Source organism: Oncorhynchus nerka, linkage group LG12 (assembly GCF_034236695.1).
Source record: "Oncorhynchus nerka isolate Pitt River linkage group LG12, Oner_Uvic_2.0, whole genome shotgun sequence".
NCBI classification, from domain to species: Eukaryota; Metazoa; Chordata; class Actinopteri; order Salmoniformes; family Salmonidae; genus Oncorhynchus; species Oncorhynchus nerka.
In genome coordinates this window covers 48707988-48735195 of record NC_088407.1, presented here as the reverse complement: position 1 = coordinate 48735195, position 27208 = coordinate 48707988, and the positions used below count along the sequence as shown (strand labels likewise).

At 45.0% G+C, this 27208-nt stretch overlaps 1 protein-coding gene across 2 annotated transcripts; it reads left to right on the top strand.

Moving 5' to 3' along the window:
• The first annotated feature begins 522 nt into the window (after positions 1 to 522).
• Positions 523 to 25874, top strand: tonsl (tonsoku-like, DNA repair protein). Of its 2 annotated transcripts, none has more exons than XM_029675016.2 (28): positions 523 to 922; positions 1215 to 1310; positions 2352 to 2494; positions 2805 to 2988; positions 4731 to 4860; positions 5274 to 5445; positions 5770 to 5884; positions 6074 to 6222; positions 6484 to 6636; positions 6807 to 6932; positions 7152 to 7350; positions 7578 to 7624; positions 7764 to 7853; positions 7940 to 8012; positions 11163 to 11326; positions 11445 to 11568; positions 12392 to 12633; positions 12813 to 13287; positions 13475 to 13662; positions 14096 to 14190; positions 14663 to 14819; positions 17508 to 17586; positions 17906 to 18213; positions 20264 to 20435; positions 20755 to 20876; positions 24965 to 25038; positions 25188 to 25321; positions 25411 to 25874. In XM_029675016.2, exons 1-28 carry the CDS (start codon positions 898 to 900, stop codon positions 25608 to 25610), a joined length of 4236 nt encoding a protein of 1411 aa, XP_029530876.1. In that variant the 5' UTR covers positions 523 to 897; the 3' UTR covers positions 25611 to 25874. The 2 variants fall into 2 exon arrangements, with proteins under 2 accessions (XP_029530876.1, XP_029530875.1); XM_029675015.2 differs by having other exon boundaries at positions 20701 to 20876.
• The last annotated feature ends 1334 nt before the right edge of the window (positions 25875 to 27208 follow it).

The following is a 27208-nucleotide window of genomic DNA, read 5'->3' as shown; positions in this document are numbered from 1 at the left end:
TAAGGTCCCGCTGGGCTGCAGGGAAGTCAAGTTCTTGATCCGGGCAAATGGGCTCGATCTTTGGCAAAGGGAGTAGGATGCTAGAAGTAAGGGGAGGCAATTTTATCCTCTGCACCGGTCAGTAAAGGAAGAGGTGGGGAGTATGGGATGTAGGAGAGAGGAAGTTGTGTGGAGTAGACTACGGTTTGTGCTCACAGGTTTGAATGCCACGTTATGGATGATAGGGAGACATGAAACAAGTCTACGATTATTAGTGTTTAGTGGAGGAAACGGTGCAAGTGTGTTGATATTTCGTGAACTGTATGATGTAGATAGGGTGAGATTGGGTGAAAGAGTTAGAGAGGCTGGACGGGTTTGGGTGGTGTAGTTTGGGGAGGGAAGTGGTGTCTAGGGCTCTGTTTCACTTTCTTAGAGGAACAGGAATAATGAAGAGAATTTAATGTCGGTAGGCCGTGACTGGCCTCACACTCCTTACAGTAGGTGGCGGTGTATGCACCTTAAACGTTGGATGTGATCTGCCAACCCAATCCCGAAGAAGAATAAACATTGGCGGGACTTTATGGAAAGGTATTGAGACGACAACAAATGATTTTAGCTACAAAAACAGATAAACGTTCATAATCAGATTATATAGGAATTATGGATCATGATCAAGAAAAATGTGAGTGTAGAAAGTCGTATAATGAGGTAGTCAGTAAAGTCTAACAGCAGACAGAACAACAAAAACGGTAGCTGATGTTAGTGTCTTCACAATCACTCCTAGTTAGCCAGCTAATTTAGCTAGCAAGCCAGCCGTGTAACGTTAGTACCTTACTCTGTCAATGATAGCTAGCTATCTTGCAGATCTTCGTTTTATTTTGTCAGTTCTGCCTAACGTACGCTTTCAAACGGGACAAGATGAACACTGCCCGGGAGGTAAAACGTAAGTTGCTCACCTTTACTCCGATCATGTAATGATGAGACTAGTTAGCTAGTTGCCAAAAACTGCATTGGCTGTTAGCTAAACTTGCCAGAACGTTTTATATTTTTATATATATATATATATATATATATATATATCATGATTGCCTGGTTGTTGTCGACGTGATGTTGAAGGTATGGCAACGCGAGACTATTGTTGACCAAACATACTCTCATACCAAGGCATTCAGGCAATTGTCGTGTGTGTGTTTGTATATATTACACACAATGCATTTTCATATTTTTACCCACAGAACTACAGAAAGCGAAGAGTAAAGCTCAGAGCAATAATAATCTGAGCGAAGAGGCCAGTCTGTGCAATCAACTGGGAGAGGTGCTGTCACGAAATGGTAATGTGGTCATCTTTGTACTGTATTGCATAGAGAAAGTGTCAATTTAGTCATATCTGTTCTTTAAGAAACTCGGACATAAAAAGACCATAAGTTTTGGTTTTTTCACAAATCCATAGAATAGTCCTTTTGTAGGAAGGATTGTTGACATATGTTTGTATTAAAATGATTTCTCAGTTATGCTTTTAGGAAAGTTGGCATATTTATGACATTTTGGCCTTTTCCCAAGCCTACTTTAAGACTCCATAGGGTTTAATCTTTAGGTGGTACGAAGCAAATATTGGTTTCATATGAAGATGTACCGCTTGCTCTGTAATATGATAGTATTTTGACTTCAATAACCTTTTTATATTAATATTGACAAATATAAACATGAATATTGAAAATAGAACATTTTAGACTTTAATGTTTGTATATATTATTGAATATAATATACTCTTAAGGGAATATCAAAGTTCCAGATTGGGGTCTCTGCTACTTTTAGAGTTATGATCCAATTTGTCAGCATTACCAACAGAGTGAATGTGAAAATGGAGTGAAAATGGCCACCCTCTGTTGGTGATCCAACTCTGCAACTTTGATATGCAATAGAGTATTATGTTCAACAATATATTGAAACATTTGCCAAATCTAAGATTTGGGATTTCAATATTCATGTTTATATTTTTCAATGTTGAAAAATGAATGTTTATTTGATTCAAATCAAAATACTACTCCTATTACAGAGCAAGCGTTAAGCTTCATATGACCCCAATTTTTGTTTTGTAACATCTACAGATGAAACATTGAGTCTTAAAGAAGGCCCGGGCAAGGCCAAAATATCATACATTTAGCAATTTTGAGTAATTATTTCTCAATCATATTTGACATTCAACAATCCTTCCTCCAAAGGACTATTCTATGCATTACATTTCGTGAAAATCCCCCAAGTCATGTTCTTTTTTTGTTTTGTTTTTGTCAGGGTTTCATGAGGAATCATTTAATCATCATATTTTATCTTGATTCATCTCTACTATTCTGCACATTTCTGTTTCCTATCAGGCGATTACGGAGCTGCCATTGAGGAACATCGGCAGGAATTGCAAATTTCCACGGCAATGCATGACGTCATTGGACGTGCAGTGGCCAATCGTAAGATTGGGGAGTGTTATGCGGAGATGGGGAACTTTGAGGCGGCTTTGAAGGTCAGTGAACAGCTCAAGCTTTACTCTCTGATCCTCTACCTGCTTTTGTTTCAGATGGGCATATTACTTGGGATGCCAACTGTCTGCAGGACTGGAACTTCAGATTGGGCTTGTGCTACACATTTTGGATACTTTTTTGTGACTAACTAACTATGCAGCCTGAAAGGCACAACAAGAACAGGCGAAATGTTTAATACAATCAGATTCTGTACTAACCAAAAGTTTATTACAAGAGTATCCCCACCATTTCACTTGTTGCCAATCGTACACAAGCAGAGTATATTAATTAAGTGTGTGTGTTTGGATTCAGCACCAGCGGTGTCATCTTGATCTGGCTCGCTCCGTCAATGATCATGCAGAGGAACAAAGGGCACTGGCCACCATTGGAAGAACCTTCCTCTTCCGCTACGAGTCTGACCAATCGAGGGACAGCTTGAAGCAGGCGGAAGATGCCTTTAGGAAGAGCATGGCTATTGTGGATAAAGAACTGGAAGGTGTGTACACGTTTTACTATACTTGTGAGTACCACAAGAACAGCAAACCAACAAAAATTCGGTGAATTGGGGACATTTTGCCGGGCCTCACTTTTTAAAAAATTATTCTATTATTTGTAGAAGAATATTGAAGACATCAAAATGATAAAATAACACATGGAATCATGTAGTCACCAAGTGTTAAACAAATCTAAATATATTTGAGATTCTTCGAAGTAGCCGCTCTTTGCCTTGATGACAGCTTTGCACGCTCTTGGCATTCTCTCAACCAGCTTCATGAGTAATACTTTTCCAACAGTCTTGAAGGAGTTCCCACATATTCTGAGCACTTGTTGGCTGCTTTTCCTTCACACTGCGGTCCAAATCATCTCAAATGGGTTGAGGTCGGGTGATTGTGGAGGCCAGGTCATCTGATGCAGCACTCAATCACTTTCCTTCTTGGTCAAATAGCCATCACACAGCCTAGAGGTGTGTTTTGGGTCATTGTCCTTTTGAAAAACAAATGCTAGGCGCAAACCAGATGGGATCGAGTATTGCTGCAGACTGCTGTGTTAGCCATGCTGGTTAAGTGTGTCTTGAATTCTAAATAAATCACACACGGTCACCAGCAAAGCACCATTACACCACCACCTCCATGCTTCACAGTGGGAACCACACATGTGGAGATCATTCGTTCACCTACTCTGCGTCTCACAAAGACACGGCGGTTGGAACCAAAAATCTCAAATTTGGACACATCAGACCAAAGGACATATTTCCACCGGTCTAATGTCCATTGCTTGTGTTTCTTGGCCCAAGCAAGTCTCTTTTTATTATTGGTGTCCTTTTAGTAGTAGTTTCTTTGCAGCAATTCGACCATGAAGGCTTGATTCACGCAGTCTCCTTTGAACAGTTGATGTTGAGATGTGTCTGTTATTTGAACTCGGTGAAGCATTTATTTGGGCTGGAATCAGAGGCTGGTAACTCTAATGAACATATCCTCTGCAGCAGAGGTAACTCTGGGTCTTACTTTCCTTTGGCGGTCCTCATCAGGATCAGTTTCATCATAATGCTTGATGTTCGTAAAGTAATGATGGACTATTGTTTCTCTTTGCTTATTTGAGCTGTTCTTGCCATAATATGGACTTGGTCTTTTACCAAATAGGGCTATCTTCTGTATACCACCCCTACCTTGTCACAACACAACTGATTGGCTCATACACATTAAGAAGGAAATAAATGAACTTTTAACAAGGCACACCTGTTCATTGAAATGCATTCCAGGTTATTACCTCATCATTATGGTTGAGAGAATGCCAAGAGTGTGCAAAGCTGTCATCAAGGCAAATGGTGGCTACTTTGAAGAATCTCAAATCTAAAATATATTTGGATTTGTTTAACACTTTATTGGTTGCTACATGATTCCATATGTGTTATTTCATAGTTTTGATGTCTTCACTATTATTCTACAATGTAGAAAATAGTAAAAAGAAAGAAAGAAAGAAAAACCCTTGAATGAGTAGGCGTGTCCAAACTTGACTGGTACTGTGTGTTTGTGGGATGGCTTTTATATATGAATCCAAGTGAGGCAAATACATGTGTGAACAGAAAATACACATTTTTGGGCATATTTGGGGCCCAGAGTTTTTCTTGAACACTTGATCTGATCAGGATAAACCCCTGGGCCTATTCATGAGGTAAGCTAAAGGGTTTTCCGTCTTTCTCTTCCTCCTGTACAACGCTTCATCTCCTCTCCCCCTCAGGATCCGTGGCTGCTCTGGAGCTGAGTGAGATGAGGGCTCGCCTGTACCTCAACCTTGGGCTGGTGTGTGACCACCTGGGGGAGCCCAAGCAATGCAGTGAATACATCCGCCTCAGCGTCTACATTGCAGAGTAAGAGCTCACCTCAACTTGGGCCCGTATCCACGGCCTTTCACATCATAATTGATAAGATTATATGAACAGGTGGGATTCTGATCCTAGATCAGCATTCCTACCGCTTTGTGGATGCGGGCCCTGGTCTGCCAATGGTAATACAGTTAGCACACCATGACACCAACGTGTGCTGTTCAATGGCATCGGCTAGACTACAGATACACCTGCAATGCCACACATTTAATAGCAGACCGAACATGAAGTGCAGCACAATACAATGCCACACTCTGTAAATATACACCTAGGTCTAATACTCTAGGTCCTTGTTAAAAGTTTAAGGTTCAAGCCATGCTATCCTTGTACAGTAGATAATACCTTTCCTAATATCTTACCATTAAGTGAGTTGGTGTCCCTCTGCCTTGTCTGTATAGGAAGAACCAGCTCCTGGAGGATTTGTACCGTGCCAACTTAAACCTGGGCAACATCTACTTCCGCAACGGGCACCACTCCAATGCCCTGCGCAGTCTCGAGCAGGCCAAGGAGTGTGCCCGCAAGATCAAAGACAAGTTCAGCGAGAGCGAGTGCTTCCACTCCATCGGCAAGGTAAGGAGTGGGAATTCTCATGGCGTTCGATTTTTCATTTTAAATTAACACACTAATTCAGTCAGTTATAAAGCATTACAGTTGTATGTTATAACTGACTTCCCATTAACAGTATAAGCTAGTGTGTGTGTTTGCATTTGGCTGTGCATTCGAGCATGCGACAGGGTTCGAACCTGGGTCTCCACCTGCCCATTAAAAGCCTGGGTATTGACTCGCAATGCAACTCTTCAGATCTTGAGCAGGGTTTCTCAAGTGATCATGAGAGGGTGGTCACTCAATCACCTCTGTTACATGTGTCTCTATGTACGTTGTGTGTGTGTGTAGGTGCAGCTGTCCTTGGGGGACTTTGTGGCGGCCAGGCGTTCCCTGAAGAAGGCCTTCTCTCTAGGCTCCCAGCAGGATGTGGACAGGGAGGCTGTGAAGAAGGCCTTCAAACAAGGTGAGAGAGAGAGAGAGGCTTGTTTGTTTCTCTTAAAACCACACAGATGGAGAGAGTGGAGCTGGGCCACATGTGTCAACCTGGACTGGGCTTTCTGTGTCTGGGGGAAAATGTCATTTTCATAGATTCAATGTTTTTTCTTACTCTTGGAGCAACATTGAACTCTCTCTGTGTGTGTGGTTGCCGTAGCGATTCGGGGCAGTCAGCTGGAGGAAGCAGCAGGGGAGCTGGGTGATGAGGGGCGTTCCCAGGAGGCTGTGGGACTGGCGGAGCAGCTGGGGGACCTCTATTGTAAAGTGGGATGCTACCGCAAAGCCCTGGACGCCTACCGTACGCAGGTGAAAACATCACACTCACTTAGCCCCACACAGTCACCACTTCCGGTGTCCATTTTCACTTCCTGTTTATTAAAGTTTAACTATTGAAATCACTTGCCTGGATGAGTACACGTCCATCCAAACGTTCCCTATCCCCACTTCCCGCCCCATCTATACCTGTCAGTCTTGTGTGTCGTGAGCTGCATGAACAATCCATGTATTTATTGTGTAACCTTGACCTATCCAATGACATGACACTTGTCTGTCGCCGCTGTTCGGTAGCTATCCAGTGCAGAGGCGTTGGGGAAGCCTGCTCGGGAGCTGGCTGTCATTCACGTGTCCCTGGCGGCCACCTACACAGACATCAGGCAGCATGACAAGGCTGTGGAACATTACAGACAGGAGCTGGCCCTCAGACAGGGCAACCCCAAAGAGGTACGACCTGCCTGGGTGTGCCTGGGACTCAGGCCTGGGGCTGGACAGAATGGGGGCTGGATTTCTTAGTCTGGGCTTGTCATATAGGAAAGTTTCTTTTGGTGCATACTATCTTAGCATTGGCTGTGCTTCTTTTAATCCATGCTCGTGTCATTTTGTGTGTGTGTCAGGAGTGTAACACGTGGCTGAACATCGCAGCAGCCCAGGAGGAGAAGGGGAGGACCGTGGAGGATGTGGACTGTAGCTACGACACTGCCCTGCGCTGTGCACAGAGGGCTGGCCAACCCAAACTACAGGTACTGTAGGTTGCAGTGGCCCACTCTGACTGGGCTCACCGTAGAAATATGCTCATTGTTTTTTTCTTCTTTTTCTCTCGGTTAAATGAAAAGCACTCGGCCTGTATGGATAAAATATTTCAAATAAGTTATTTACACGTTTTTCTTTTCCGTCTTCATTTCATTTATTTCTATCTTTCTTGGTCTCTTTCTCCTTCCTTCTGTCGCTCTCTTCACCAGAGGCGAGTGCTGAAGACGTGGCTGGCTGCCCAGAGCCGCGGGGGCTCGTCGCAGACTGATGACACGCAGGCCAGGCTAGAGGAGCTGTGTGCCACCGAGGGCTGGAGTCCTGAGGGGGGGAGCGAGGGAGAGGAGGACGAAGAGGAGATGGAGAACAGTGAACCCATGGAGGACAGCGATATCCAGTTCTCAGACTCTGGTGAGTGAGACTACGGTCTCCACCGTGATGTTTGTCCTCTGCGGGCATCTGTCATATGACAGAATAAACACTTTATTTTTATTTTTTTTTACCTCAGTTTGAGCCTTCCAGTCATTTAGTTTAGCATACAGGATGTTGCTGAATAAAGCAATGAAAATGGACACTGCTTTGACAGATTATTTTAGTCTGGCTAATTGTCTGAGTGTCTTTCTCTTATCCCTCCGTAGAGGACGATGACAAGATGGTCTGTAGCGGCAAGAGAAAGCCGGCTCGGGTAAGTGCCAGATTTGTCAATGATTGCTTTGTTTTTGATTTGTCTGGGATATAAAAAAATAAAAAAACTTTTGTAAAAGCAGTCTGCATTCAAATTACTGAAAGAAGCAGAGACTCATGTCTGTCTGCCTGGATTTCAGTGGAACAAGAGGAATGAGAAAGGGGAGACGTCTCTCCACAGAGCCTGTATAGATGGGAACCTGAAGCAGGTCCAGTACCTGGTGGAGCAGGTGAGTGGAACTGGGTTTATACTCCTACTACTTTGTGGCCATGGTACTGTCTGTGGTAGTATTCAGCCAGTATGTCTGTGTCTCAGGGTCATCCTGTCAACCCCAGGGACTACTGTGGCTGGACTCCTCTCCACGAGGCCAGCAACCACGGACACACAGGTAACAGTTAAAAGTATCTAGAAATAATTAGGGCCCCTCTTAAAAAAAAAAAAAAATTGCACGTTTTTTGAAATTTTATTTTTACGTTTTTATAAAAAATAAATCACCTGAGTAAATCTAACATCCCGATTCTCTAGCTGCAACACACAGACATGTAAGGGGTTTTGTCAACGGACATGGAGATTAATACATCATTATTCGACGTAGCTGCCCCCTGTTTGTTGTGATGCTGAGTTTGCCGACTGTCAGCTGTACGTAAACACATGGCCAAATCCCTTTTCGACTCCGTGTGTTGTGGGAAGGTCAACACTGATTGTTTCAAGCTAACGTTAGCGAACATAAGATGGACATTCAGTGGGCTCTAAAGTGCCAGCAGTTCACTCACATTTGCTAGTGAAAGAAATGAAATGCAAATACAAAAAATAACTGGTGACGTTTGTGCGAGTGTGATATACATTTAATTCTGCATCCCAGTAGTTGTATTTTCCACGTAACATTACGAGGATCACACAACCTGATAGCCTGTAACTGTAATTATGATCCACGTCACAAAAAGCATTACAAAAGTATAATAAAAAATAAATATAAACATCTTGGCATGAAATGGAGTCGGGAGTTTAGAAGACTGCGCCATGAAGAATGAATGAGTATTAGCTATAGATGGAGGCAATGCTTCTAATGTGCCTTTGCACTAGATTTGAGATTTTAACCCATTTCAAAGATCTGAAATGATCTATGTGTTGCAAAGAAATCCAATAGGCACCTTTACATAGGCTGAAACAGCAGACTCTTCTAGCGAACAGCGTTCAAATTCCCTTTGTGGTAGCCTACTGAACAGCGGTCAGATTCCCTTTGTGGTAGCCTACTGAACAGCGGTCAGATTCCCTTTGTGGTAGCCTACTGAACAGCGGTCAGATTCCCTTTGTGGTAGCCTACTGAACAGCGGTCAGATTCCCTTTGTGGCAGCCTACTGAACAGGGGCCAGATTCCCTTTGTGGCAGCCTACTGAACAGGGGCCAGATTCCCTTTGTGGCAGCCTACTGAACAGGGGCCAGATTCCCTTTGTGGCAGCCTACTGAACAGGGGCCAGATTCCCTTTGTGGTGGCCTACTGAACAGCGGTCAGATTCCCTTTGTGGTAGCCTACTGAACAGCGGTCAGATTCCCTTTGCGGTAGTCTACTGAACAGGGGCCAGATTCCCTTTGCGGTAGCCTACTGAACAGGGGCCAGATTCCCTTTGCGGTAGCCTACTGAACAGGGGCCAGATTCCCTAGCCTTGAACAGCGGTCAGAGCGGTAGCCTACTGAACAGCGGCCAGATTCCCTTTGCGGTAGCCTACTGAACAGCGGCCAGATTCCCTTTGCGGTAGCCTACCGAACAGGGGCCAGATTCCCTTTGCGGTAGCCTACTGAACAGGGGCCAGATTCCCTTTGTGGCAGCCTACTGAACAGGGGCCAGATTCCTTTGTGGTGGCCTACTGAACAGGTCAGATTCCCTTTGTGGTAGCCTACTGAACAGCGGTCAGATTCCCTTTGCGGTAGTCTACTGAACAGGGGCCAGATTCCCTTTGCGGTAGCCTACTGAACAGGGGCCAGATTCCCTTTGCGGTAGCCTACTGAACAGGGGCCAGATTCCCTTTGCGGTAGCCTACTGAACAGCGGTCAGATTCCCTTTGCGGTAGCCTACTGAACAGCGGCCAGATTCCCTTTGCGGTAGCCTACTGAACAGCGGCCAGATTCCCTTTGCGGTAGCCTACTGAACAGGGGCCAGATTCCCTTTGCGGTAGCCTACTGAACAGGGGCCAGATTCCCTTTGTGGTAGCCTACTGAACAGGGGCCAGATTTTCCTTTTGCGGTAGCCTACTGAACAGGGGCCAGATTCCCTTTGCGGTAGCTTACTTAAGCTTTGTTTAGCCAGTTTGCGGTCTGTGTCGATGTGATCATTTGTTTTTATGTTTTCAAAATTATTTTTCTTTTAGTGTTGATTAGGAACCGTGTCTAAAAAGCCATTGACTTGTGAGCTGGCCCTAGTGATTGGTCCTGTTTTGAGAGCTGGATCTGAAGACCTATGCAGATGTTTCTTCTGCAGTAGACTACATGAAATGTCCATTTGGAGATGTGCTCCTCCAGCATGCAGTAGTCGTTGACATTGCCACAAGCAGACAACCAAGTTCTCATCCCTCAACTTTTTCATGGCACGCTTTCCCTGCCTTATTCCCGAGGGGAGCCTCTGTTGATCTGGTGGAAGATGAGTTTACTCTATCAGGCAACAACCTTTTGAGCGGAGTCTGGTCAACATGCGCACGGATCAGGCCTGGAGAGAAATCGGCACAATGAGAAGGGGGGGGCAGCCTGGTCTACTCCCACCTTTCGGCTGTGATGCTGGGGATATTGGTCATATTCCACAGCGATTCAGACTGTGAACGAATACTCAGTCTCGTTTCCAAGAACAAAACCCGGTACAGAGCCTCCCTCAGTACAGACATGCTGAGTGCCCTCGTTACCAAGTAGGTTTCAACGATTGCCAGAGGAACTGTTTGCCACAGAGAAGTCTACCTTGATGCTCTGCTGCGTAAGGCTAAATCTGCTAGCTTCCAGGCAAATCTATCTCCAGATGATTTGTTCTCACCCACTGTTTCCTATCATAGCTTTTTCGTTTTTATTATGGGTAACATGTTTATTTGATACTGATGCTCTGCTTCAAACATTTTTTCTTATCGTATCAGAGTTAAAAAAAAAAAATTTTTATATAGTGGATAAGACGTTTTGTACATTTTGTACCTAAACAAATAACTTTGTTATTATTTGTTTAATACATATTTTTTTAAACTCCCAAGAATAAAGGCCCTTTGTGTGTTCTTTCTAATTACATCTTGTTAGTGACTATTACCATATGTGTAAATGGGATGCTGTCAAGAAAGTACTCCAACCTTTTATAAACTTAATTTGGTATAATTCTATAATTGCGATCAGACTCACAAACAGAGCACGCACGAGCGTTGCGGGGGGGGGCAAATTCGGTGCGTGAGTTGAAACCCCAATTTGCCGCGCGCGTCTGGTACTCTAAAAAGCTGGACAGGGTGGGCAGGTCTGGACTTAATCAGCATTTTAACCCTCATCTGCTTCTCTCTCCCTCTGTTCTCTCTCTCAGACGTGGTGGCTCTGTTGCTAGAAAGGGGGGCTGACATTAACGACCCAGGGGGGTCACTGTGTGAGGGCGTCACCCCCCTGCACGACGCTCTCAACTGTGGACACTTCCAAGCGGCCAGATTACTGGTGGAGAGGGGGGCCTCAGTCACTGTCCGCAATGCCAAGGTCAGGACAAGATGTGTGTGTGTTTTGGAGGACTGTGCACATGTTTGTTTGGGGTGGGGGGTGCATGCACCTGTGAGTGTTTGTGCAAGTGGCTCATGTATGTCTGTGTCCCCCTCAGGGTGAGACACCCCTGGACAGCCTGCGTCTGTGGCAGAGGATGTACAGAAGAGAGCTGGACCAGGAGGCCAGACATGAGCTGTCCAGCACAGAGGAGCTGCTGAGGAGGGCCCTAGCAGGGTTAGGTGAGGCCTACATACTTCCTCTGGTGGGTGTAGGTCTATGCAATACAAGAAGGCTAGAACAGTGTAGAGTGGTTTATATAATGAAACTGTGTGGTTATGAGGCCTTTATGTTTGGGCTGGGGTCAATTCCATTGAAATTCCAGTCAATTCAGAGAGTAAACCAAATTTAAAATGTTCCTCAGTGACTAGAATTAAAATGAAATTGACCCCAACCCTGTTGTATATTCAATGTGTCACGGTTAGTTGTGTTGTGTGTAAATATACTCCGTACATATGAATTTCCAAAAACAAAACCCGGTACAGAGCCTCCCTCAGTACAGACATGCTGAGTGCCCTCGTTACCAAGTAGGTTTCAACGATTGCCAGAGGAACTGTTTGCCACAGAGGAGTCTACCCTGATGCTCTGCTGCGTAAGGCTAAATCTGCTAGCTTCCAGGCAAATCTATCTCCAGATGATTTGTTCTCACCCACTGTTTCCTATCATAGCTTTTTCGTTTTTATTATGGGTAACATGCTTATTTGATACTGATGCTCTGCTTCAAACATTTGTTCTTATCATATCAGAGTTTTTTAAAATTTATATTGTGGATAAGACGTTTGTACATTTTGTATATTCAATGTGTCACAGTTAGTTTGTGTTGTGTGTAAAAATACTCTGTACATATGAATTCATCATCTTACACACACACTGTTTGTGAGGCCTAAAATCTGCTTAATTAATGTCCAGAAAATATGCCGTCTCCCACAACATACATTCCTGTTGCTGTAAGGACGTCAACTATTCCACTGTGCACTTAACTTTTCTACACTCTCTGTACCACAGTCCCCACCGCTCCTGCGCCCCCCAAGCCATTTGTTGCTCTGCAGGACAGTCAGCTGTTTGATGCTGAGAACTCAGAGCCTCTGATCCCCACCGGAGGGCACCATTCGTCCACCAACAGCCAGCCCAGAACCAGGAGCCCCAAGGAGAGCGCAGTACCACCTATCCCCAAACCGAGGCACTCCAATGGCACAGCTGGGCCCCAACAACGACACAGAGGGACAGAGGCCTCCATCCTCTTTGGGGTACTAGTTGATTTAAATTAGATGTCTGTCATAGGTTTGAAACCAATTCTCAATGACCCAGCACTTTACGACTGTCATAGAATCTCAGTCAAGAGCAGCGTTCATAAAGTTAGTTGATGTGAAGCAGATTTGCAAGTGAGACACTGTTCCTACTGACAAATAATCTCTGTCTTCCTCAGGATGACAGCAGCTCCTCCGACCACAGTGACTTGGATGGCGTGGTTAGCCCTCTGCGCCCTGTCCGACCACGCCGACGTTTCCGAGCAGCCCCAGCTCCACAGGAAGTTCCCCCCAGCCAGGAAACAAGCTCTTCTGTTCCTGAAGCGAGAGAGTCTGCGGTACCCTCTGTCTTTGGCAGGCAGGAGTATCACAGTGCCATTCGCGGCCTAGGCAGTGCCAAGACCCGCCTTCTCTCCCAGAGCCTGCCACAGTTCAGCAGCACACCGGCAGTGTCATCCAATAGCAGGCCAGCGCTTGTTCCTGAGGAGGAGTATCTGATAGATGATTGGCTGGAGAATGACATGGGCAATGTTCACCCAAAGAAGAAGAGGAGAGTGGGGGAGGAGCAGAATGGAAGGCGGGACTTGAATATGATGTCATCAGGGGCCAGGAGTCAGAACTGTCGTTCAACCACGACTGAAATGGCTAGCAGAGGTGTGTAACAGCTGCACTGATTACACACACACACACACACGCAGCCCCATAACTGTACTTCAATGTAGAAATCATATGGAAGCTAACAGAGGAGCACAAGCATATCCATGTTACTATCTATGAACTATAAGGGGCAGTATTAGCCAGTGGAATCACAACCTTTTTTTTTTTCTCTCTCGTCCTGCAGTGTCGACCTCCTCCAGTAGGGGTCTCCCTCTGCGCGGCATGCCGCGGCAGGTGAAGATGACTCAGCTCTCAGGCATGGTAATGCTGGGCCGCCGAGAGGTCAGCAGGCCACAGAGTCCCACCGTAACTGACGACGACGACGACCCTCAAGCTTCCACGCCGCCTCAGACCCGCTACAGCACTCAGCAGGTCAGAGAGATCAAGTAAAATCCGACCTGGGTTCAAATACTATTTCAAATCTTTCAAATAGCTTGAGCGTTTGATTTAGTCTGCCAGGTGGGTGGGTTTGCCCCTTTTGGACCTTTTCTATTGGTTCAATTTTAACAAGCAAGCTCAATCAAGCACAGCGCGAGAGACAGAGTCAAGTCACATCATTACTGTAGCAGGATTCTGTTTTGGACTGTCGGGGATGGCAGTAGGGAGATGAAGGTCCTAAAGAGGTGAACGGACTTGCAAAGATATGTCGCAGACTCAGTTCATGGGTAGTTCATGGTTTGTAACGTAGAAATATATTTTACTAGACTGGTTCACCCATCATGGATCATTGACTTGAATGGGGATTTTGTTCTAGTAGTTCTATTTTTATCGTTTCTAAAATTGTATTTCTCTGCCTCAACCTCAGGTCCCAAACCAGACAGTCGCTGCGCCAATGCTTGCACCAATCAGAATGCGGGTCAGGGTTCAAGCTAACGTGTTTCTGATACCAGTACCACATAGGTTGGTGTATTTGTCTTCCTGCATGTATGTGTGAAAGAGAGTGAATGTCTAAAGTGGTACATTTAAATTGAATTGTTTGTCATTTAGCAGACGCTCTTATCCAGAGTGACTTACAGTAGCAATTGGGGTTAAGTGCCTTGCTCAAGGGCACTGGCAGATTTTTCACCTAGTCGGCTCAGTGGTTCGAATCTGTGACCTTTCGTTACTTGCCCAACAATCTTAACCGCTAGGCTACCTGCCGCACTTGGGGGACACTTTTGGCCTTGCTTGAGATTCAGCTTCTATACTAAAATCAAATCAAACTTTATTTGTCACATTCGCCGAATACAACAAGTGTAGACTTTACCGTGAAATGCTTACTTACAAGCCCTTAACCAACAGTGCAGTTCAAGAAGAAGAAAATATTTTGTAACTGGGGGGGGTGTGTTTGTGCGTGCTCATAACAGTGTGTGTGTGTCACTGTGTATTCCAGCGAGGCAGACTCATGCACAGTGTCGTGGCTATGTGAACAGGCGGCCCAGCGCTACTACCAGGCCTGTGGCCTCCTACCACGCCTTTCGCTGCAGAAAGAGGGCGCTCTGCTTTCTCCCCAAGACCTGCTACTGGCTGTTCTCCACACCAATGAAGAGGTGAGGACAAACACTTACGATAGTGTGGAAATACACATAAAACACTGGAGGTTGGAATAATTGTGTGAGAATGATAATGCACTTTTAGTGTAAGAGCTGTTTGAAAAGACAGCCTGAAATTTCAGCCTGTTTTGGTAGGATGGAGTAAATTAATTAATAGACCAATAGGAAAGAGTTCCAAACTTCTCAGTTTACACATCAAATCCAATTTTACTTGTCACATGCTCTGAATACAACAGGTGTAGTGGACCTTACAGTGAAATGCTTACTTACAAGCCCTTAACCGACAATGCAGTTTTAAGAAAATGCAAGGCAATGTAAATAGTCTGGATAGCCATTTGATTAGCTGCTAAGGAGTCTTATGGCTTGGGGGTAGAAGCTGTTTAGAAGCCTCTTGGACCAAGACTTGGCGCTCCGGTACTGTTTGCTGTGCGGTAGCAGAGAGAACAGTCTTGACTAAGGTGGCTGGAGTCATTGACAATTTTTAGGACCTTCCTCTGACACAGCCTGGTATAGAGGTCTTGGATGACAGGAAGCTTGGCCCCGGTGATGTACTGGGCCGTACACATTACCCTCTGTGGTGCTTTGTGGTCAGAGGCAGAGAAGTCGCCATACCAGGCAGTGATTCAACTCGTCAGGATGCTCTCGGTGGTACAGCTGTAGAACCTTTTGAGGATCTGCGGACCATTGCCAAATCTTTTCAGTCTCCTGAGGAGGAAAAGATTTTGTTGTGCCCTCTTCATGACTGTCTTGGTGTGCTTGGACATGTTAGATTGTTGGTTATGTGGATGCCAAGGAACTTGAAGCTCTCAACCTGCTTCACTACAGCCCTTCGATGAGAATGGGGGCGTGCTCCTCCATAATCTCCTTTATCTTGATCACGTTGAGGGAGAGGTTGTTGTCCTGGCACCACACGGCCAGAACGCTGACCTCGTCCCTATAGGCTGTCTCATCGTTGTCGGTGATCAGGCCTACCACTGTTGTCATCGGCAAACTTAATGATGGTGTTGGAGTTGTGCCTGGCCACGCAGTCATGAGTGAACAAGGAGTACAGGAGGGGACTGCGCCCTCACCCCTGAGGGGCCCCCATGTTGAGGATCAGCGTGGCAGATGTGTTGTTACCTACCCTTAACACCTGGGGGCAGCCAGTCAGGAAGTCCAGAATACAGTTGCAGAGGGAGGTGTTTAGTCCCAGGGTCCTTAGCTTAGTGATGAGCTTTGAGGGCACTGTGGTGTTGAACGCTGAGCTGTTGTCAATGAACAGCATTCTCACATAGGTGTTCCTTTTGTCCAAGTGGGAAAGGGCAGTGTAGATGCAATAGAGATTGCCTCATCTGTGTATTTGTGGGAGTGGGTCTAGGGTTTCTGGGATAATGGTGTTGATGTGAGCCATGACCAGCCTTTCAAAGCATTTCATGGCTACAGAAGTGAGTACAACAGGTCGGTAGTCATTTAGGCAGGTTACCTTGGTGTTCTTGGTAGTCTGCTTGAAACATGTTGGTATTACGGACTCAAGAGTATTTCAACTCAGAGGTTGAAAATGTCAGTGAAGACACTTGCCAGTTTGTCAGTGCATGCTCGGAGTACACGTCCTGGTAATCCCTCTGGGTCTGCAGCCTTGTGAATGTTGACCCGTTTAAAGCTCTTACTCATATCGGCTGCGGGGAGCGTGATCACAGAGTCGTCCGGATCAGCTGATGCTCTCATGCATATTTGAGTGTTATTTGAATCGAAACGAGCATAGAAGTAATTTAGCTGGTCTGGTAGGTTCGTATCACTGGGCAGCTCTCGGCTGTGCTTCCCTTTGTAGTCTGTAATCGTTTGCAAGCCCTGCCACATCCGACTAGCGTCGGAGCCGGTGTAGTAGGACTCAATCTTAGTCCTGTATTGACACTTTGCCTATTTGATGGTTCGTCGGAGGGCATAGTGGGATTTCTTATAGGCTTCCGGGTTAGAGTCCCGCTCCTTGAAAGCGGCAGCTCTACCCTTTAGCTCAGTGCGAATGTTGCCTGTGATCCATGGCTTCTGGTTGGGGTATGTACGTACAGTCACTGTGGAGACGATGTCCTCAATGCACTTATTGATGAAGCCAGTGACTGATGTGGTGTACTCCTCAATGCCATCGGAAGAATCCCGGAACATATTCCAGTCTGTACTAGCAGAACAGTCCTGTAGTTTAGCATCTGTTCATCTGACCACTTTTTTTATAGACAGAGTCACTGGTGCTTCTCTGCCAATAACAGTACATTTTCCCCTGCCCACTCCGACATTCCTAGCAACATTTGTGTTGCTAAGAATCTATTTTTGTACCCTTTGACCATTTTTATTGTAAACAATCACACGGAGGTACCTAATTGTTACCCAGAAATGATTTGATATTGAGATAATAACTGCTGCATTGGACCTTTCTAACCACTGGATCAGATCTTATTTAATCCCTAAGAGTGAGGATATGGTAATCTGATCCTAGATCTGTCCGGTAGAAGAAACTCTTACCCTGAAATACGCATAAGTAGGACTGTGATGGCAAATTCTGTTACTTGTGTTGATCATCTGGAACAGTGCTGCCTCAGTTTTAAATGGTGTGAAGGATTGCAATATTAGAAACACAAATGTGTCATCTTTACAGTTGTTTATGTAGTGAACATCTCTAAATAAGGAAAAGGCTGATGATTATGTCCACTGCAGGTCCTGGCTGAGGTGTGTTCGTGGGACCTCCCCCCTCTTCCTGAGCGCTACAAGAAGGCCTGTCGCAGCCTGGCAGTGGGTGAGTATGTGAACAACTGATACCTCTCTGGTTAATTTCCTGCCGCGGAAATGTGCGAATAAGGGAAGGAAAGGGGGAACCTAGTCCGTTGCGCAATTTAATGCATTCAACCTAAATGTGTCTTCCGCATTTAACCCAACTCCTCTGAATCAGAGAGGTGCGTGGGGCTCCCTTAATCGACATCCAGTTCATCGGTGAATAACAGAATTCACAGTTTTGAGCATGTATCCCTAAATTACTGGTATTTGAATACCTGAAGTGCATTGTTAATCCATGCCATGTGTTTCTGTGTGTGTGTGTGTGTGTGTGTTGTCTCTAGAGGAGAACCAGCGTGTGGCTCGTCTGTGTGAGGTGCAGGACGGCAGTCCCTCTGTGTCAGTGTGTGGCCTCAGCCTGCCCCCCTCCTCCCTCTCCCCTCTCCTCCGTGCCCTCAAACTGCAGGCCAGCCTCACCCAGCTACAGCTGTCTGGCAACCGTCTCCACGATGACCTCTTCCCTGAGTTGGTCGCCGCTGCCGTCACCATGCCCCGGCTTCGCCATCTGGATGTGTCGGCCAATCACATCACGGGGGAGGGGCTTAAGAAGGCGGCGAACGCCTTGGAAGGGCAGACTCAACCTGCTTTCCCGGTAACTACACTGAACAAAAATATAAACGCAACATGCAACAATTTTTTAAAAAGATTATAAAGTGAGTTACAGTTCATATAAGGAAATCGGTCAATTTAAATAAATTCATTAGGCCCTAATCTATGGATTTCACATGGGAATAGAAAATATGCTTCTGTTGCTCACAGACACCTTTAAAAAAAGGTAGGGGTGTGGATCAGAAAACCAGTCCGTATCTGGTGTGACCATTTGCCTCATGCAGCGTGACACGTATAGAGGCTGTTGATTGTGACCTGAGGAAAGTTGTCCCACTCCTCTTCAATCGCTGTGCGAAGTTGCTGGATATTGGCGGGAACTGGAAAACGCTGTCGTACACGTCGATCCAGAGCATCCCAAATATGCTCAATGGGTGACATGTCTGGTGCGTATGCAGGCCATGGAAGAACTGGGACTTTTTCAGCTTCCAGGAATTGTGTACAGATACTTGCGACGTGGGGCCGTGCATTATCATGCGGAAACGAGGTGATGGAGGCGGATGAATGGCACGACAATGGGCCTCAGGATGTCGCCACGGTATTTCTGTGCATTCAAATTGCCATCGATCAAATGCAATTGTGTTCGTTGTCCGTAGCTTATGCCTGCCCATACCATAACCCCACCGACCACCATGGGGCACACAACGTTGACATCAGCAAACCGCTCGCCCACACCACGTCATACACGCTGTCTGCCATCTGCCCGATACAGTTGAAATCGGGATTCATCCGTGAAGAGCACACTTCTTCAGCGTGCCAGTGACCATTGAAGGTGAGCATTTGCCCACTGAAGTCTGTCACGACACCGAACTGCAGTCATGTCCTGGTGGGGACAATGACCCCGCAGATGAGCTTCCCTGAGACGGTTTCTGACAGTTTGTGCAGACATTCTTCGGTTGTGCAAACCCACAGTTTCATCAGCTGTCTAGGTGGCTGATCTCAGACGATCCTGGTTTGGTAAGAAGCCGGATGTGGAGGTCCTGGCCTAGCGTGTCCACACGTGGTCTGCGTTTGTGAGGCCGGATGAATGGACTGCCAAATTCTCTAAAACAAAGATTGAGGCAGTTTATGGTAGAGAAATTTAGATTAAATTCTCTGGCAATAGCTCTGGTGGACATTCCTGCAGTCAACATGCAAATTGCACGCTCCTTCAACATTGTGTTGACAAAACAGCACATTTTAGTGGCCTTTTATTTTCCCCAGCACAAGGTGCACATGTGTAATGATCGTGCTGTTTAATCTGCTTCTTTATATGCCACCTGTCTAGTGGATGGATTATCTTGGAAATTGAGAAATGCTCACTAACAGGGATGTGAACACATTTGTGCACTAAATAGAGAAAAGCTTTTTGTGAATATGGAGAATGTCTGGGATCTTTTATTTCAGCTCATGAAACATGGGACCAACACTTCACATGTTAGTTTATGTTTTTGTTCAATATAAATAGGATTGATTTTGTATTTACTTAGTTCGTTTGTATTTACTTAGTGCAATTTGTAAGAATAGTTTCTTATTTTCTAGTGAAATACTCTCAGCTGGAAAGCAAGTGAAGCTATGAATGTTAGAAGGCCTTTTTTGTTATCCTTGAATGTTTTAGTGTCCCAGAATGTTGTTTCAGAAACATATGCACCCCTATGGGACTGACGTATAATACTCACCCGTAAGACTCTCGCTGTGCTGTGCCCTTTATATGGACGTGTAGGGGCCCAGGATTCTGTACCCTATCTTCAGTGATGGTTTACAGTACACCGGTCTGTGTCATTTTATATTGTTCTATTCTGCACAGAGGTCATGTTTTTTAAGAATAGTATATGACTGACCAAAAGTTTGAATCAATAATGTGGTATGTATGTGTTCACTATTGTTGTTCAGCAATGTGTAGATCATTCATATCTAAACTATAAGAACAGGACGACTATGTAAAGGATGGCGTAGTGCGGCTCCATCACGTCCGCCTTGCTACATATGGATGGATGTGTTGATGGCGAGCTAAACAAAATGGTCGTCTCTTCCCTCCCATCTCTCTCTCTCTCTAGTGTCTGGAGGAATTGGACCTGAGTGTGAACCCGCTGGGTGATGGTCTGTCCCAGGCCCTGTCCTGCCTGCTGTCAGCGTGCCCCCTACTGGCCAGCCTCTCCCTGCAGGCCTGCAACCTCACAGCCCGCTGCCTACAGCAACACCGTCTCCTACTGGCCAGAGCCCTGGCAGGTAAACAGGCTCATTAATATACCCCTTTCACACTGATATTCTAAATATTAGCATTAGCCACTCCAGAGTCCCGGGACCACCCATAGATAAAATGTATGCATGCATGACTGTAAGTCGCTTTGGATAAATTGTATTTTATTATTATTATTATTAAATATAATGTATATAAATGGTGAAGGAGACAACTCTAAATGGACACATTGCTATCTGTTTGAGGTAGTTTGAAATGTTCCAGAAGAATCAGTATCATCTCATCATCCTACAGGTACAGGGCACCTGAAGTCTGTGAATCTATCCCATAATGCTCTGGGCTCTACAGGCTTTGAGCTGGTCCTGAAGACTCTGCCTCTCCACTGTCTCACACACCTCCATCTGTCTGCCATCCGCTGTGGACCCGCTGACCACCCTGCTTTAGAACACCTGACGTCAGTCCTGTCCCAGGTACACAGCACATGCAAACACACAAATGCGCACACACACACACACACACACACACACACACACACACACACACAAATTCAAAAACTGCATCATTAGAATACTTGACATTAATTAAGCATTGTTTGGCGAAAGAACTGCACAAACTATCATATTCTCTAAGTAGCCTTAAGTGGGTGTAAATTTGTTCGTGAAGGTACACGAAAATAAACTGCTGTGCAATTAAAATAAATAAATTGGGAAATGATAAAAATGCTATGATTGGATATTGGCCAAACAATTGGTTAGGTTTCTGGTAACTCTTGTTTCTCTCTAACCAGTAAACCCATACAGGTTACTGCCAAAATAAAGGAAACACTTGAGTAAATAATGGATATAAAGTATATATAATGCAGGTGCTTCCACACAGGTGTGGTACCTGAGTTAATTAGTATAAAATTGCCCAGCACTACCGTGTCCCATCTTGGCCTGGATGAGGGCAAGGTTCTTGGCAGTCTGGCGAAGGACACTTCCAATTTTTGTTTGAGCTGGTAAGCAGAAAGCTAACTAAACCATCTAGCTTTTTGGGGTAATGTAGCGTAGACTAGTTTGCGTGGTCGCTGTAGTGATTCGAAAATGTTGCGACTAATGTTGTAGTTCCATTTCTCAGGCGGTTAGTGACTCGTTAGCAACTTACTTATTTTGAGCACATAAAGGCTCTCCTAGAACAAAGCGTATAAGATATCCTTAGCCTGTGTTAACCTCAGACCTTATTTTTGGCATATCTCCCTTATACCCTGTTTATTTCCCCCATTCATTTCCCCTTTAGGAATGCCCAACGGAACGAGAGGTAAAAATGCTAACTAATTTCCACTTTTTTTAGGACGACAAGCTGGCGGGTTCTATAGAACACTTATGGAAGATTCTGGAGTGGAGCCTGAAAAAAATGTTCATCTCAAACATGAAACACCTAATGATGGTATTTCTCATGGAAGAAGGGTGTCACATCCTTTTAATATACTTCCAGGCTCTTGTAGAATCTATGCCAAGGTGCATTGAGGCTGTTCTGGCCGGCTCGTAGTGGCCCAACTCCCTTTGTTGGTGTTTCCTTTATTTTGGCAGTTACCTGTACCACAGTTCTGAGGCAGGCACAGCTGAAAGCGTGTGGAAATAACATTTCACAGGTTGAAAAGGAAGCATGTCATTCACACTTATCTGCTGCACAACGTTGCCGTTTGCTATTCAGGCCAAGAGACGTTCTGATATGTTAAGGAAGACACAATGGTTGTATCTTAAAGTGTATATAGCATTTGACTTAAAGGGGAGCTCTGGCAAGATTGTCTTCAATAGAGGAACAAATGTGGTGATGGTCCCCCTGTTAAGTAGGATTCATGTCGACTAATGTTTCAAGCTGGAGGCCAAGCTGAGAACTCAACATTGATATAATGGATGACATAGTACTAACTGCCTGGTACTAAGCAGACCAGGGTTCAAATACTATTTTACATTTCTCAATTACTTTCACATACTGTACATTTTGAAGTAAGTATTCAGATATTGTTTATTTGAAAAGACAAATAGTTGAATATTTAAGCAATAAGGCCCAAGGAGGTGTGGTATATGACCAATATACCACGGCTAAGGGCTGTTAGTGCCTGGACACAGAACTTAGCCGTGGTATATTGGCCATATATTGCATTTGGAAAGTATTCAGACCCCTTGACTTTTTCCACATTTTGTTACAGCCTATTTCTAAAATAGATTAAATGGAAATTCCTCAACAATCTACATGAAATAACCCATAATGACAAAGCAATAACAGATTTTTAGACATTTGCACATTTATTAAAAAGAACACATTTATTTACATAAGTATTCAGACCCTTTGCTTTGAGACTTGAAATTGAGGTCAGGTGCATCCTGTTTAAATTGATCATCCTTGAGATGTTTCTACAACTTGATTGGAGTCCACCTGTGGTAAATTCAATTGATTGGACACGATTTGGAAATGCACACACTTGTCTATATAAAGTCCCACAGTTGACTGTATGTCAGAGCAAAAACCAAGCCATGAGGTTGAAGGAATTGTCCATAGAGCTCCGAGACAAGATTTATGTCGAGGCACAGATCTGTGGAAGGGTGCCAAAACATTTCTGCAGCATTCAAGGTCCCCAAGAACACAGTGGCCTCCATCATTCTTAAATGGAAGAAGCCACTCCTCAGTAAAAGGCGCACAACAGCAAACTTTGAGTTAGCCCAAAGGCACCTAAAGGACTCTCAGACCATGAGAAACTAGATGCTCTGGTCGGATGAAACCAGATTGAACTCTTTGACCTGAATGCCAAGCGTCACGTCTGGAGAACCTGGCACCATCCCTACAGTGAAGCATGGTGGTGGTGGATGTTTTTCAGCGGCAGGGACTGGGAGACTAGTCAGGATAGAAGGAAAGATGAACGGAGCAAATTATAGAGATCCTTGATGAAAACCTGCTCCAGAGCGCGCAGGACCTCAGATTGTGGTGAAGATTCACCTTCCAACAGGACAACGACCCTAAGCATACAGCCAAGACCACGCTGGAGTGGCTTCGGGGCAAGTCTCTGAATGTCCTTGAGTGGCCCAGCCAGTGCCCGGACTTGAACCCGATCAAACATTTCTGGAGAGACCTGAAAATAGCAGTGCAGAGACGCTCCCCTTCCAACCTGACAGAGCTTGAGAGGATCTGCAGAGAAGAATGGGTGAACTTCCCAAATGCAGGTGTGGCAAGCTTGTAGTGTCATATCCAAGAAGACTCGAGGCTGTAATCCTTGCCAAAGGTGCTTCAACAAAGTACTGAGTAAAGGGTCTGAATAGTTTAAAGTTTTTTGATTTTTAATAAATGTGCATAGTTTCTTAAAAAAAAAAAACGTTTTTGCTTTGTCATAGGGTATTGGGTGTAGATTGATGGGGAAATAAACTATTTAATCCATTTTAGAATATGGCTGTAACGCAACAAACTGTGGAAAAGGGCAAGGGGTCTGAATACTTTCCGAATGTACTGTATATCACTCCCCCCTGAGGTGTGTTATTGCTATTATAAAAGTAAATGACAGTTTTGTCATACCTGTGGTATACCACGGCTGTCAGCCAATCAGCATTCAGGGCTCAAACCACCCAGTTTATAATGAGCCCTGCATGTCTGATAGCTGTGGAATATGAGACCGTATACTACGGGTATGACAAAACACTTATTTTTACTGCTCTAATTCCATTGGTAAACAGTATATAATGGCAATAAGGCACCTCTGGGGTTTGTGATATATGGCCAATATACCACTGCTAAGGATTGTGTCCAAGCGTTGGGCCTTCCTCTGACAGCATTGCCGTGGTATATTGTCCATATACCACACCCCCTCAGGCCTTTATTACTTAATTATTTCCATACAATTGCGCGGTATAATTCAATGGCTATGAAGTTCATTCTTACATGTTCTATTTTTGAGCTGCTTTTGAAGGCAAAAGTTGAATTTGAAGACATTGGCATTGTTTAATTTGATTTTCATAATAGCAAGCCCAGGATGATGGTTTGGTTACCAAGGCAACTACTGCAACTATCTAGCCAGTAAACTTGCTAGCTACTTCAGTGGATGTTGTCACATTTTCTACTGGCAAATGAATACATTTCTTGCGGCAAATATGTTAAATTATAGCCATGGTATGTATAAAAGGGATAATCAACTCAGGGCTCTATGCGTTCTCTGAAAAATAATGCAACTCCGCTAACGTGTCGTGGAACATACCTTCCACATCATGCATTATTTTCCAGAAAACACGTTTTTGGAAATCCTCTTGAAGTATTGGAATGTATTTGAAAAAATAATTCACTCACTCAAATACACTCCCATCCATTTAACCAATAGAAGTAGTTGATTCGGGACACATTTGAACATTCTCACACATAAAATACATATTTAAATAAATGATCAAATACACACCCAGGTCTGGTACTAAGACGTACTACTAATACATCGTTATAATTGCCTGGTCAAGGGCACACCATGAGATCAGGGATTTGATTGGTCCCTTGCTGAGTCACGGAGGGCATGGTTCTGATTGGTTCTTTGTGTGTTCCACAGGATGACTGCTCCCTGACCCATCTAAGCCTGGGGGGAAATGGACTGACGGACAACAGCGTGGCCACCCTCGCCAGGTGTGTGTGCATTTTGTGTTTTCTCTCTATTCATGTCACCCTTGTCCTTTAGTTGAGCTGCCTGTGCCTTTTCCAAGTGTCCGCCCTGTACAGTACCTCTGGTTTATGTGACTGTCCAGTATTGACATCCGTATGTTCTGTGTGTCCAGATGTCTGCCTGTCTGTCCCTCCGTGGTGTCTGTGGACCTGTCAGGGAACCCGGCGGTGACCTCAGCAGGACTCTACAGCCTCCTCTCCGCCCTCCGTGACGCCCAGAGACCTTTGACCCATCTCAACCTCCAAGGTACATTAGGCCTATAGTAGTCTATTGGTTCTCAGACTGTATCTGTCTCTCTCTATGTCCCTCTAATTTGTTCCATCTCTCTTTCTCAGGTTGTCAGGTAGCCGGCCCCTGGGACAGCTGTAGTTTGGACGGCCTGTCAGAACAGGTCCAGGACCTGCGGCTGTGCTCCCAGAGGCTCAACAAATTGGACCGCGAGGTCCTGCAGCAGACCTGGGGCCAGAGGACTCCCGTGGGCCACTTCCTCTCCAGAGATGCCAAGTGCCTGCTCACTGTTGCCCCCTCACTGTGAGGACGCCTCCTTGAGTTCTCACACCGTTAAAGACTAGTGTCACTTGGATTCCAATACATACACTTGAGATGATTTACACCCTTTGGTCGTCGTATTTGTGGCATATTTTGGTGACACAGGCTGCAGAAGGATCTCCGAATGAATGATCTTGTATGCATAATGTAGATATAATTTTCTGTGTTTGTGGGTGCGTTTATATATGTCTATGTATTTGTATGTATTCAATGGAAAACAAAAAAAATAAAGTGAACATGATTGTCATTATTTTTGGGCTGTTTATTTCCATGGTGCTTTTTTCCATGCAACCTCACAAAATTAGCTGATTTTACAGTCAAACTGTGAAATTATTAAATCCCTCGTTTCTGTCTCCTAGTCTCTTTCCTCAGCCGCTGTCTCCGACACAACTCTCAGGGTGGAGCATCACGAGTCTTGCAAACGGGGCTGTTCCCCGCCTACTTGGTGTGAGCTTCTGAAGACACAGTTGCACACTGTGGTTTCCTACCTTGTTAGTTAACCCACTGACTGGTCTTCTCACTGTTGAATAGTTCCACAGAGGATGGTGTTGGGTGGGCTTCAAGCAGAGGTAGGAGGAGCTATAGGAGGTCCGGCTCATTGTAATGTCTAGAATGGAATTAATGGAATGGTATCAAACATGGAAACCACATGTCCTCCTATAGCTCCTCTCACCAGCCTCCACTGGCTTCAAGATCATGTGGGAAAAGTGCCTACTCACACCACATACCTCAGTGTTGCACAATATGACTCAGCGATTGGGCCAAGGTGATTATGGTTAGAACTCATTTCTTTACCAGTTATTGTCATTTCCAATTTATAAAAAAATCTGTAAATGGTTTCTGATGGTGCTACTGCCACCTTGTTAACTGTTTAAGTAGACCCAAACAGAAGCCATGGATTACAGGCAACATCCGCACGGAGCTAAAGGGTAGAGCTGGCACTTTCAAGAAGCGGGACTATAACTCGGAAGCCTATAAGAAATCCCCCCTCTGACAAACCATCAAACAGGCAAGCGTCAATACAGGACTAAGATTGAATCGTACTACATCGGCTCCGACGCTCGTCGGATGTGGCAGGGCTTGCAAACAATTACAGACTACAAAGGGAAGCACAGCCACGAGCTGCCCAGTGACACAAATTTACCAGATGAGCTAAATTACTTCTATGCAAGTAACACTGAAACATGCATGAGTGCACCAGCCGTTCCGGACGACTGATCACGCTCTCCGTAGCCGATATGAGTAAGACCTTTAAACAGGTCAACAGTCACAAGGTCAGAGAGATTACCAGGACGTGTACTCCAAGCATGCGCTGACAAACTGGCAAGTGTCTTCACTGACATTTTCAACCTCTCCCTGACTGAGTCTAATACCAACATGTTTTAAGCAGACCACCATAGTCCCTGTGTCCAAGAGATGATTGTTGACTAAAGGAAAAGGAGGACAAAGCACGCCCCCATTCTCACCGTCGGGGCTGTTAGTGGAACAGGTTGAGAGCTTCAAGTTCCTTGGTGTCCACATCACCAATAAACTATCATGGTCCAAACACACTAAGACAATTGTGAAGATGGCACGACAAAGCCT

What these genes read in the sequence shown, in the direction of transcription:
- tonsl (XM_029675015.2), top strand. Translation starts at nt 898, where the DNA reads ATGAACACTGCCCGGGAGGTAAAAC. An exon ending in CCCGCTACAGCACTCAGCAG is followed by an intron (nt 13,663 to 14,095) that starts GTCAGAGAGATC and finishes CCTCAACCTCAG; the next exon opens with GTCCCAAACCAGACAGTCGC. An exon ending in TTCTCCACACCAATGAAGAG is followed by an intron (nt 14,820 to 17,507) that starts GTGAGGACAAAC and finishes TGTCCACTGCAG; the next exon opens with GTCCTGGCTGAGGTGTGTTC.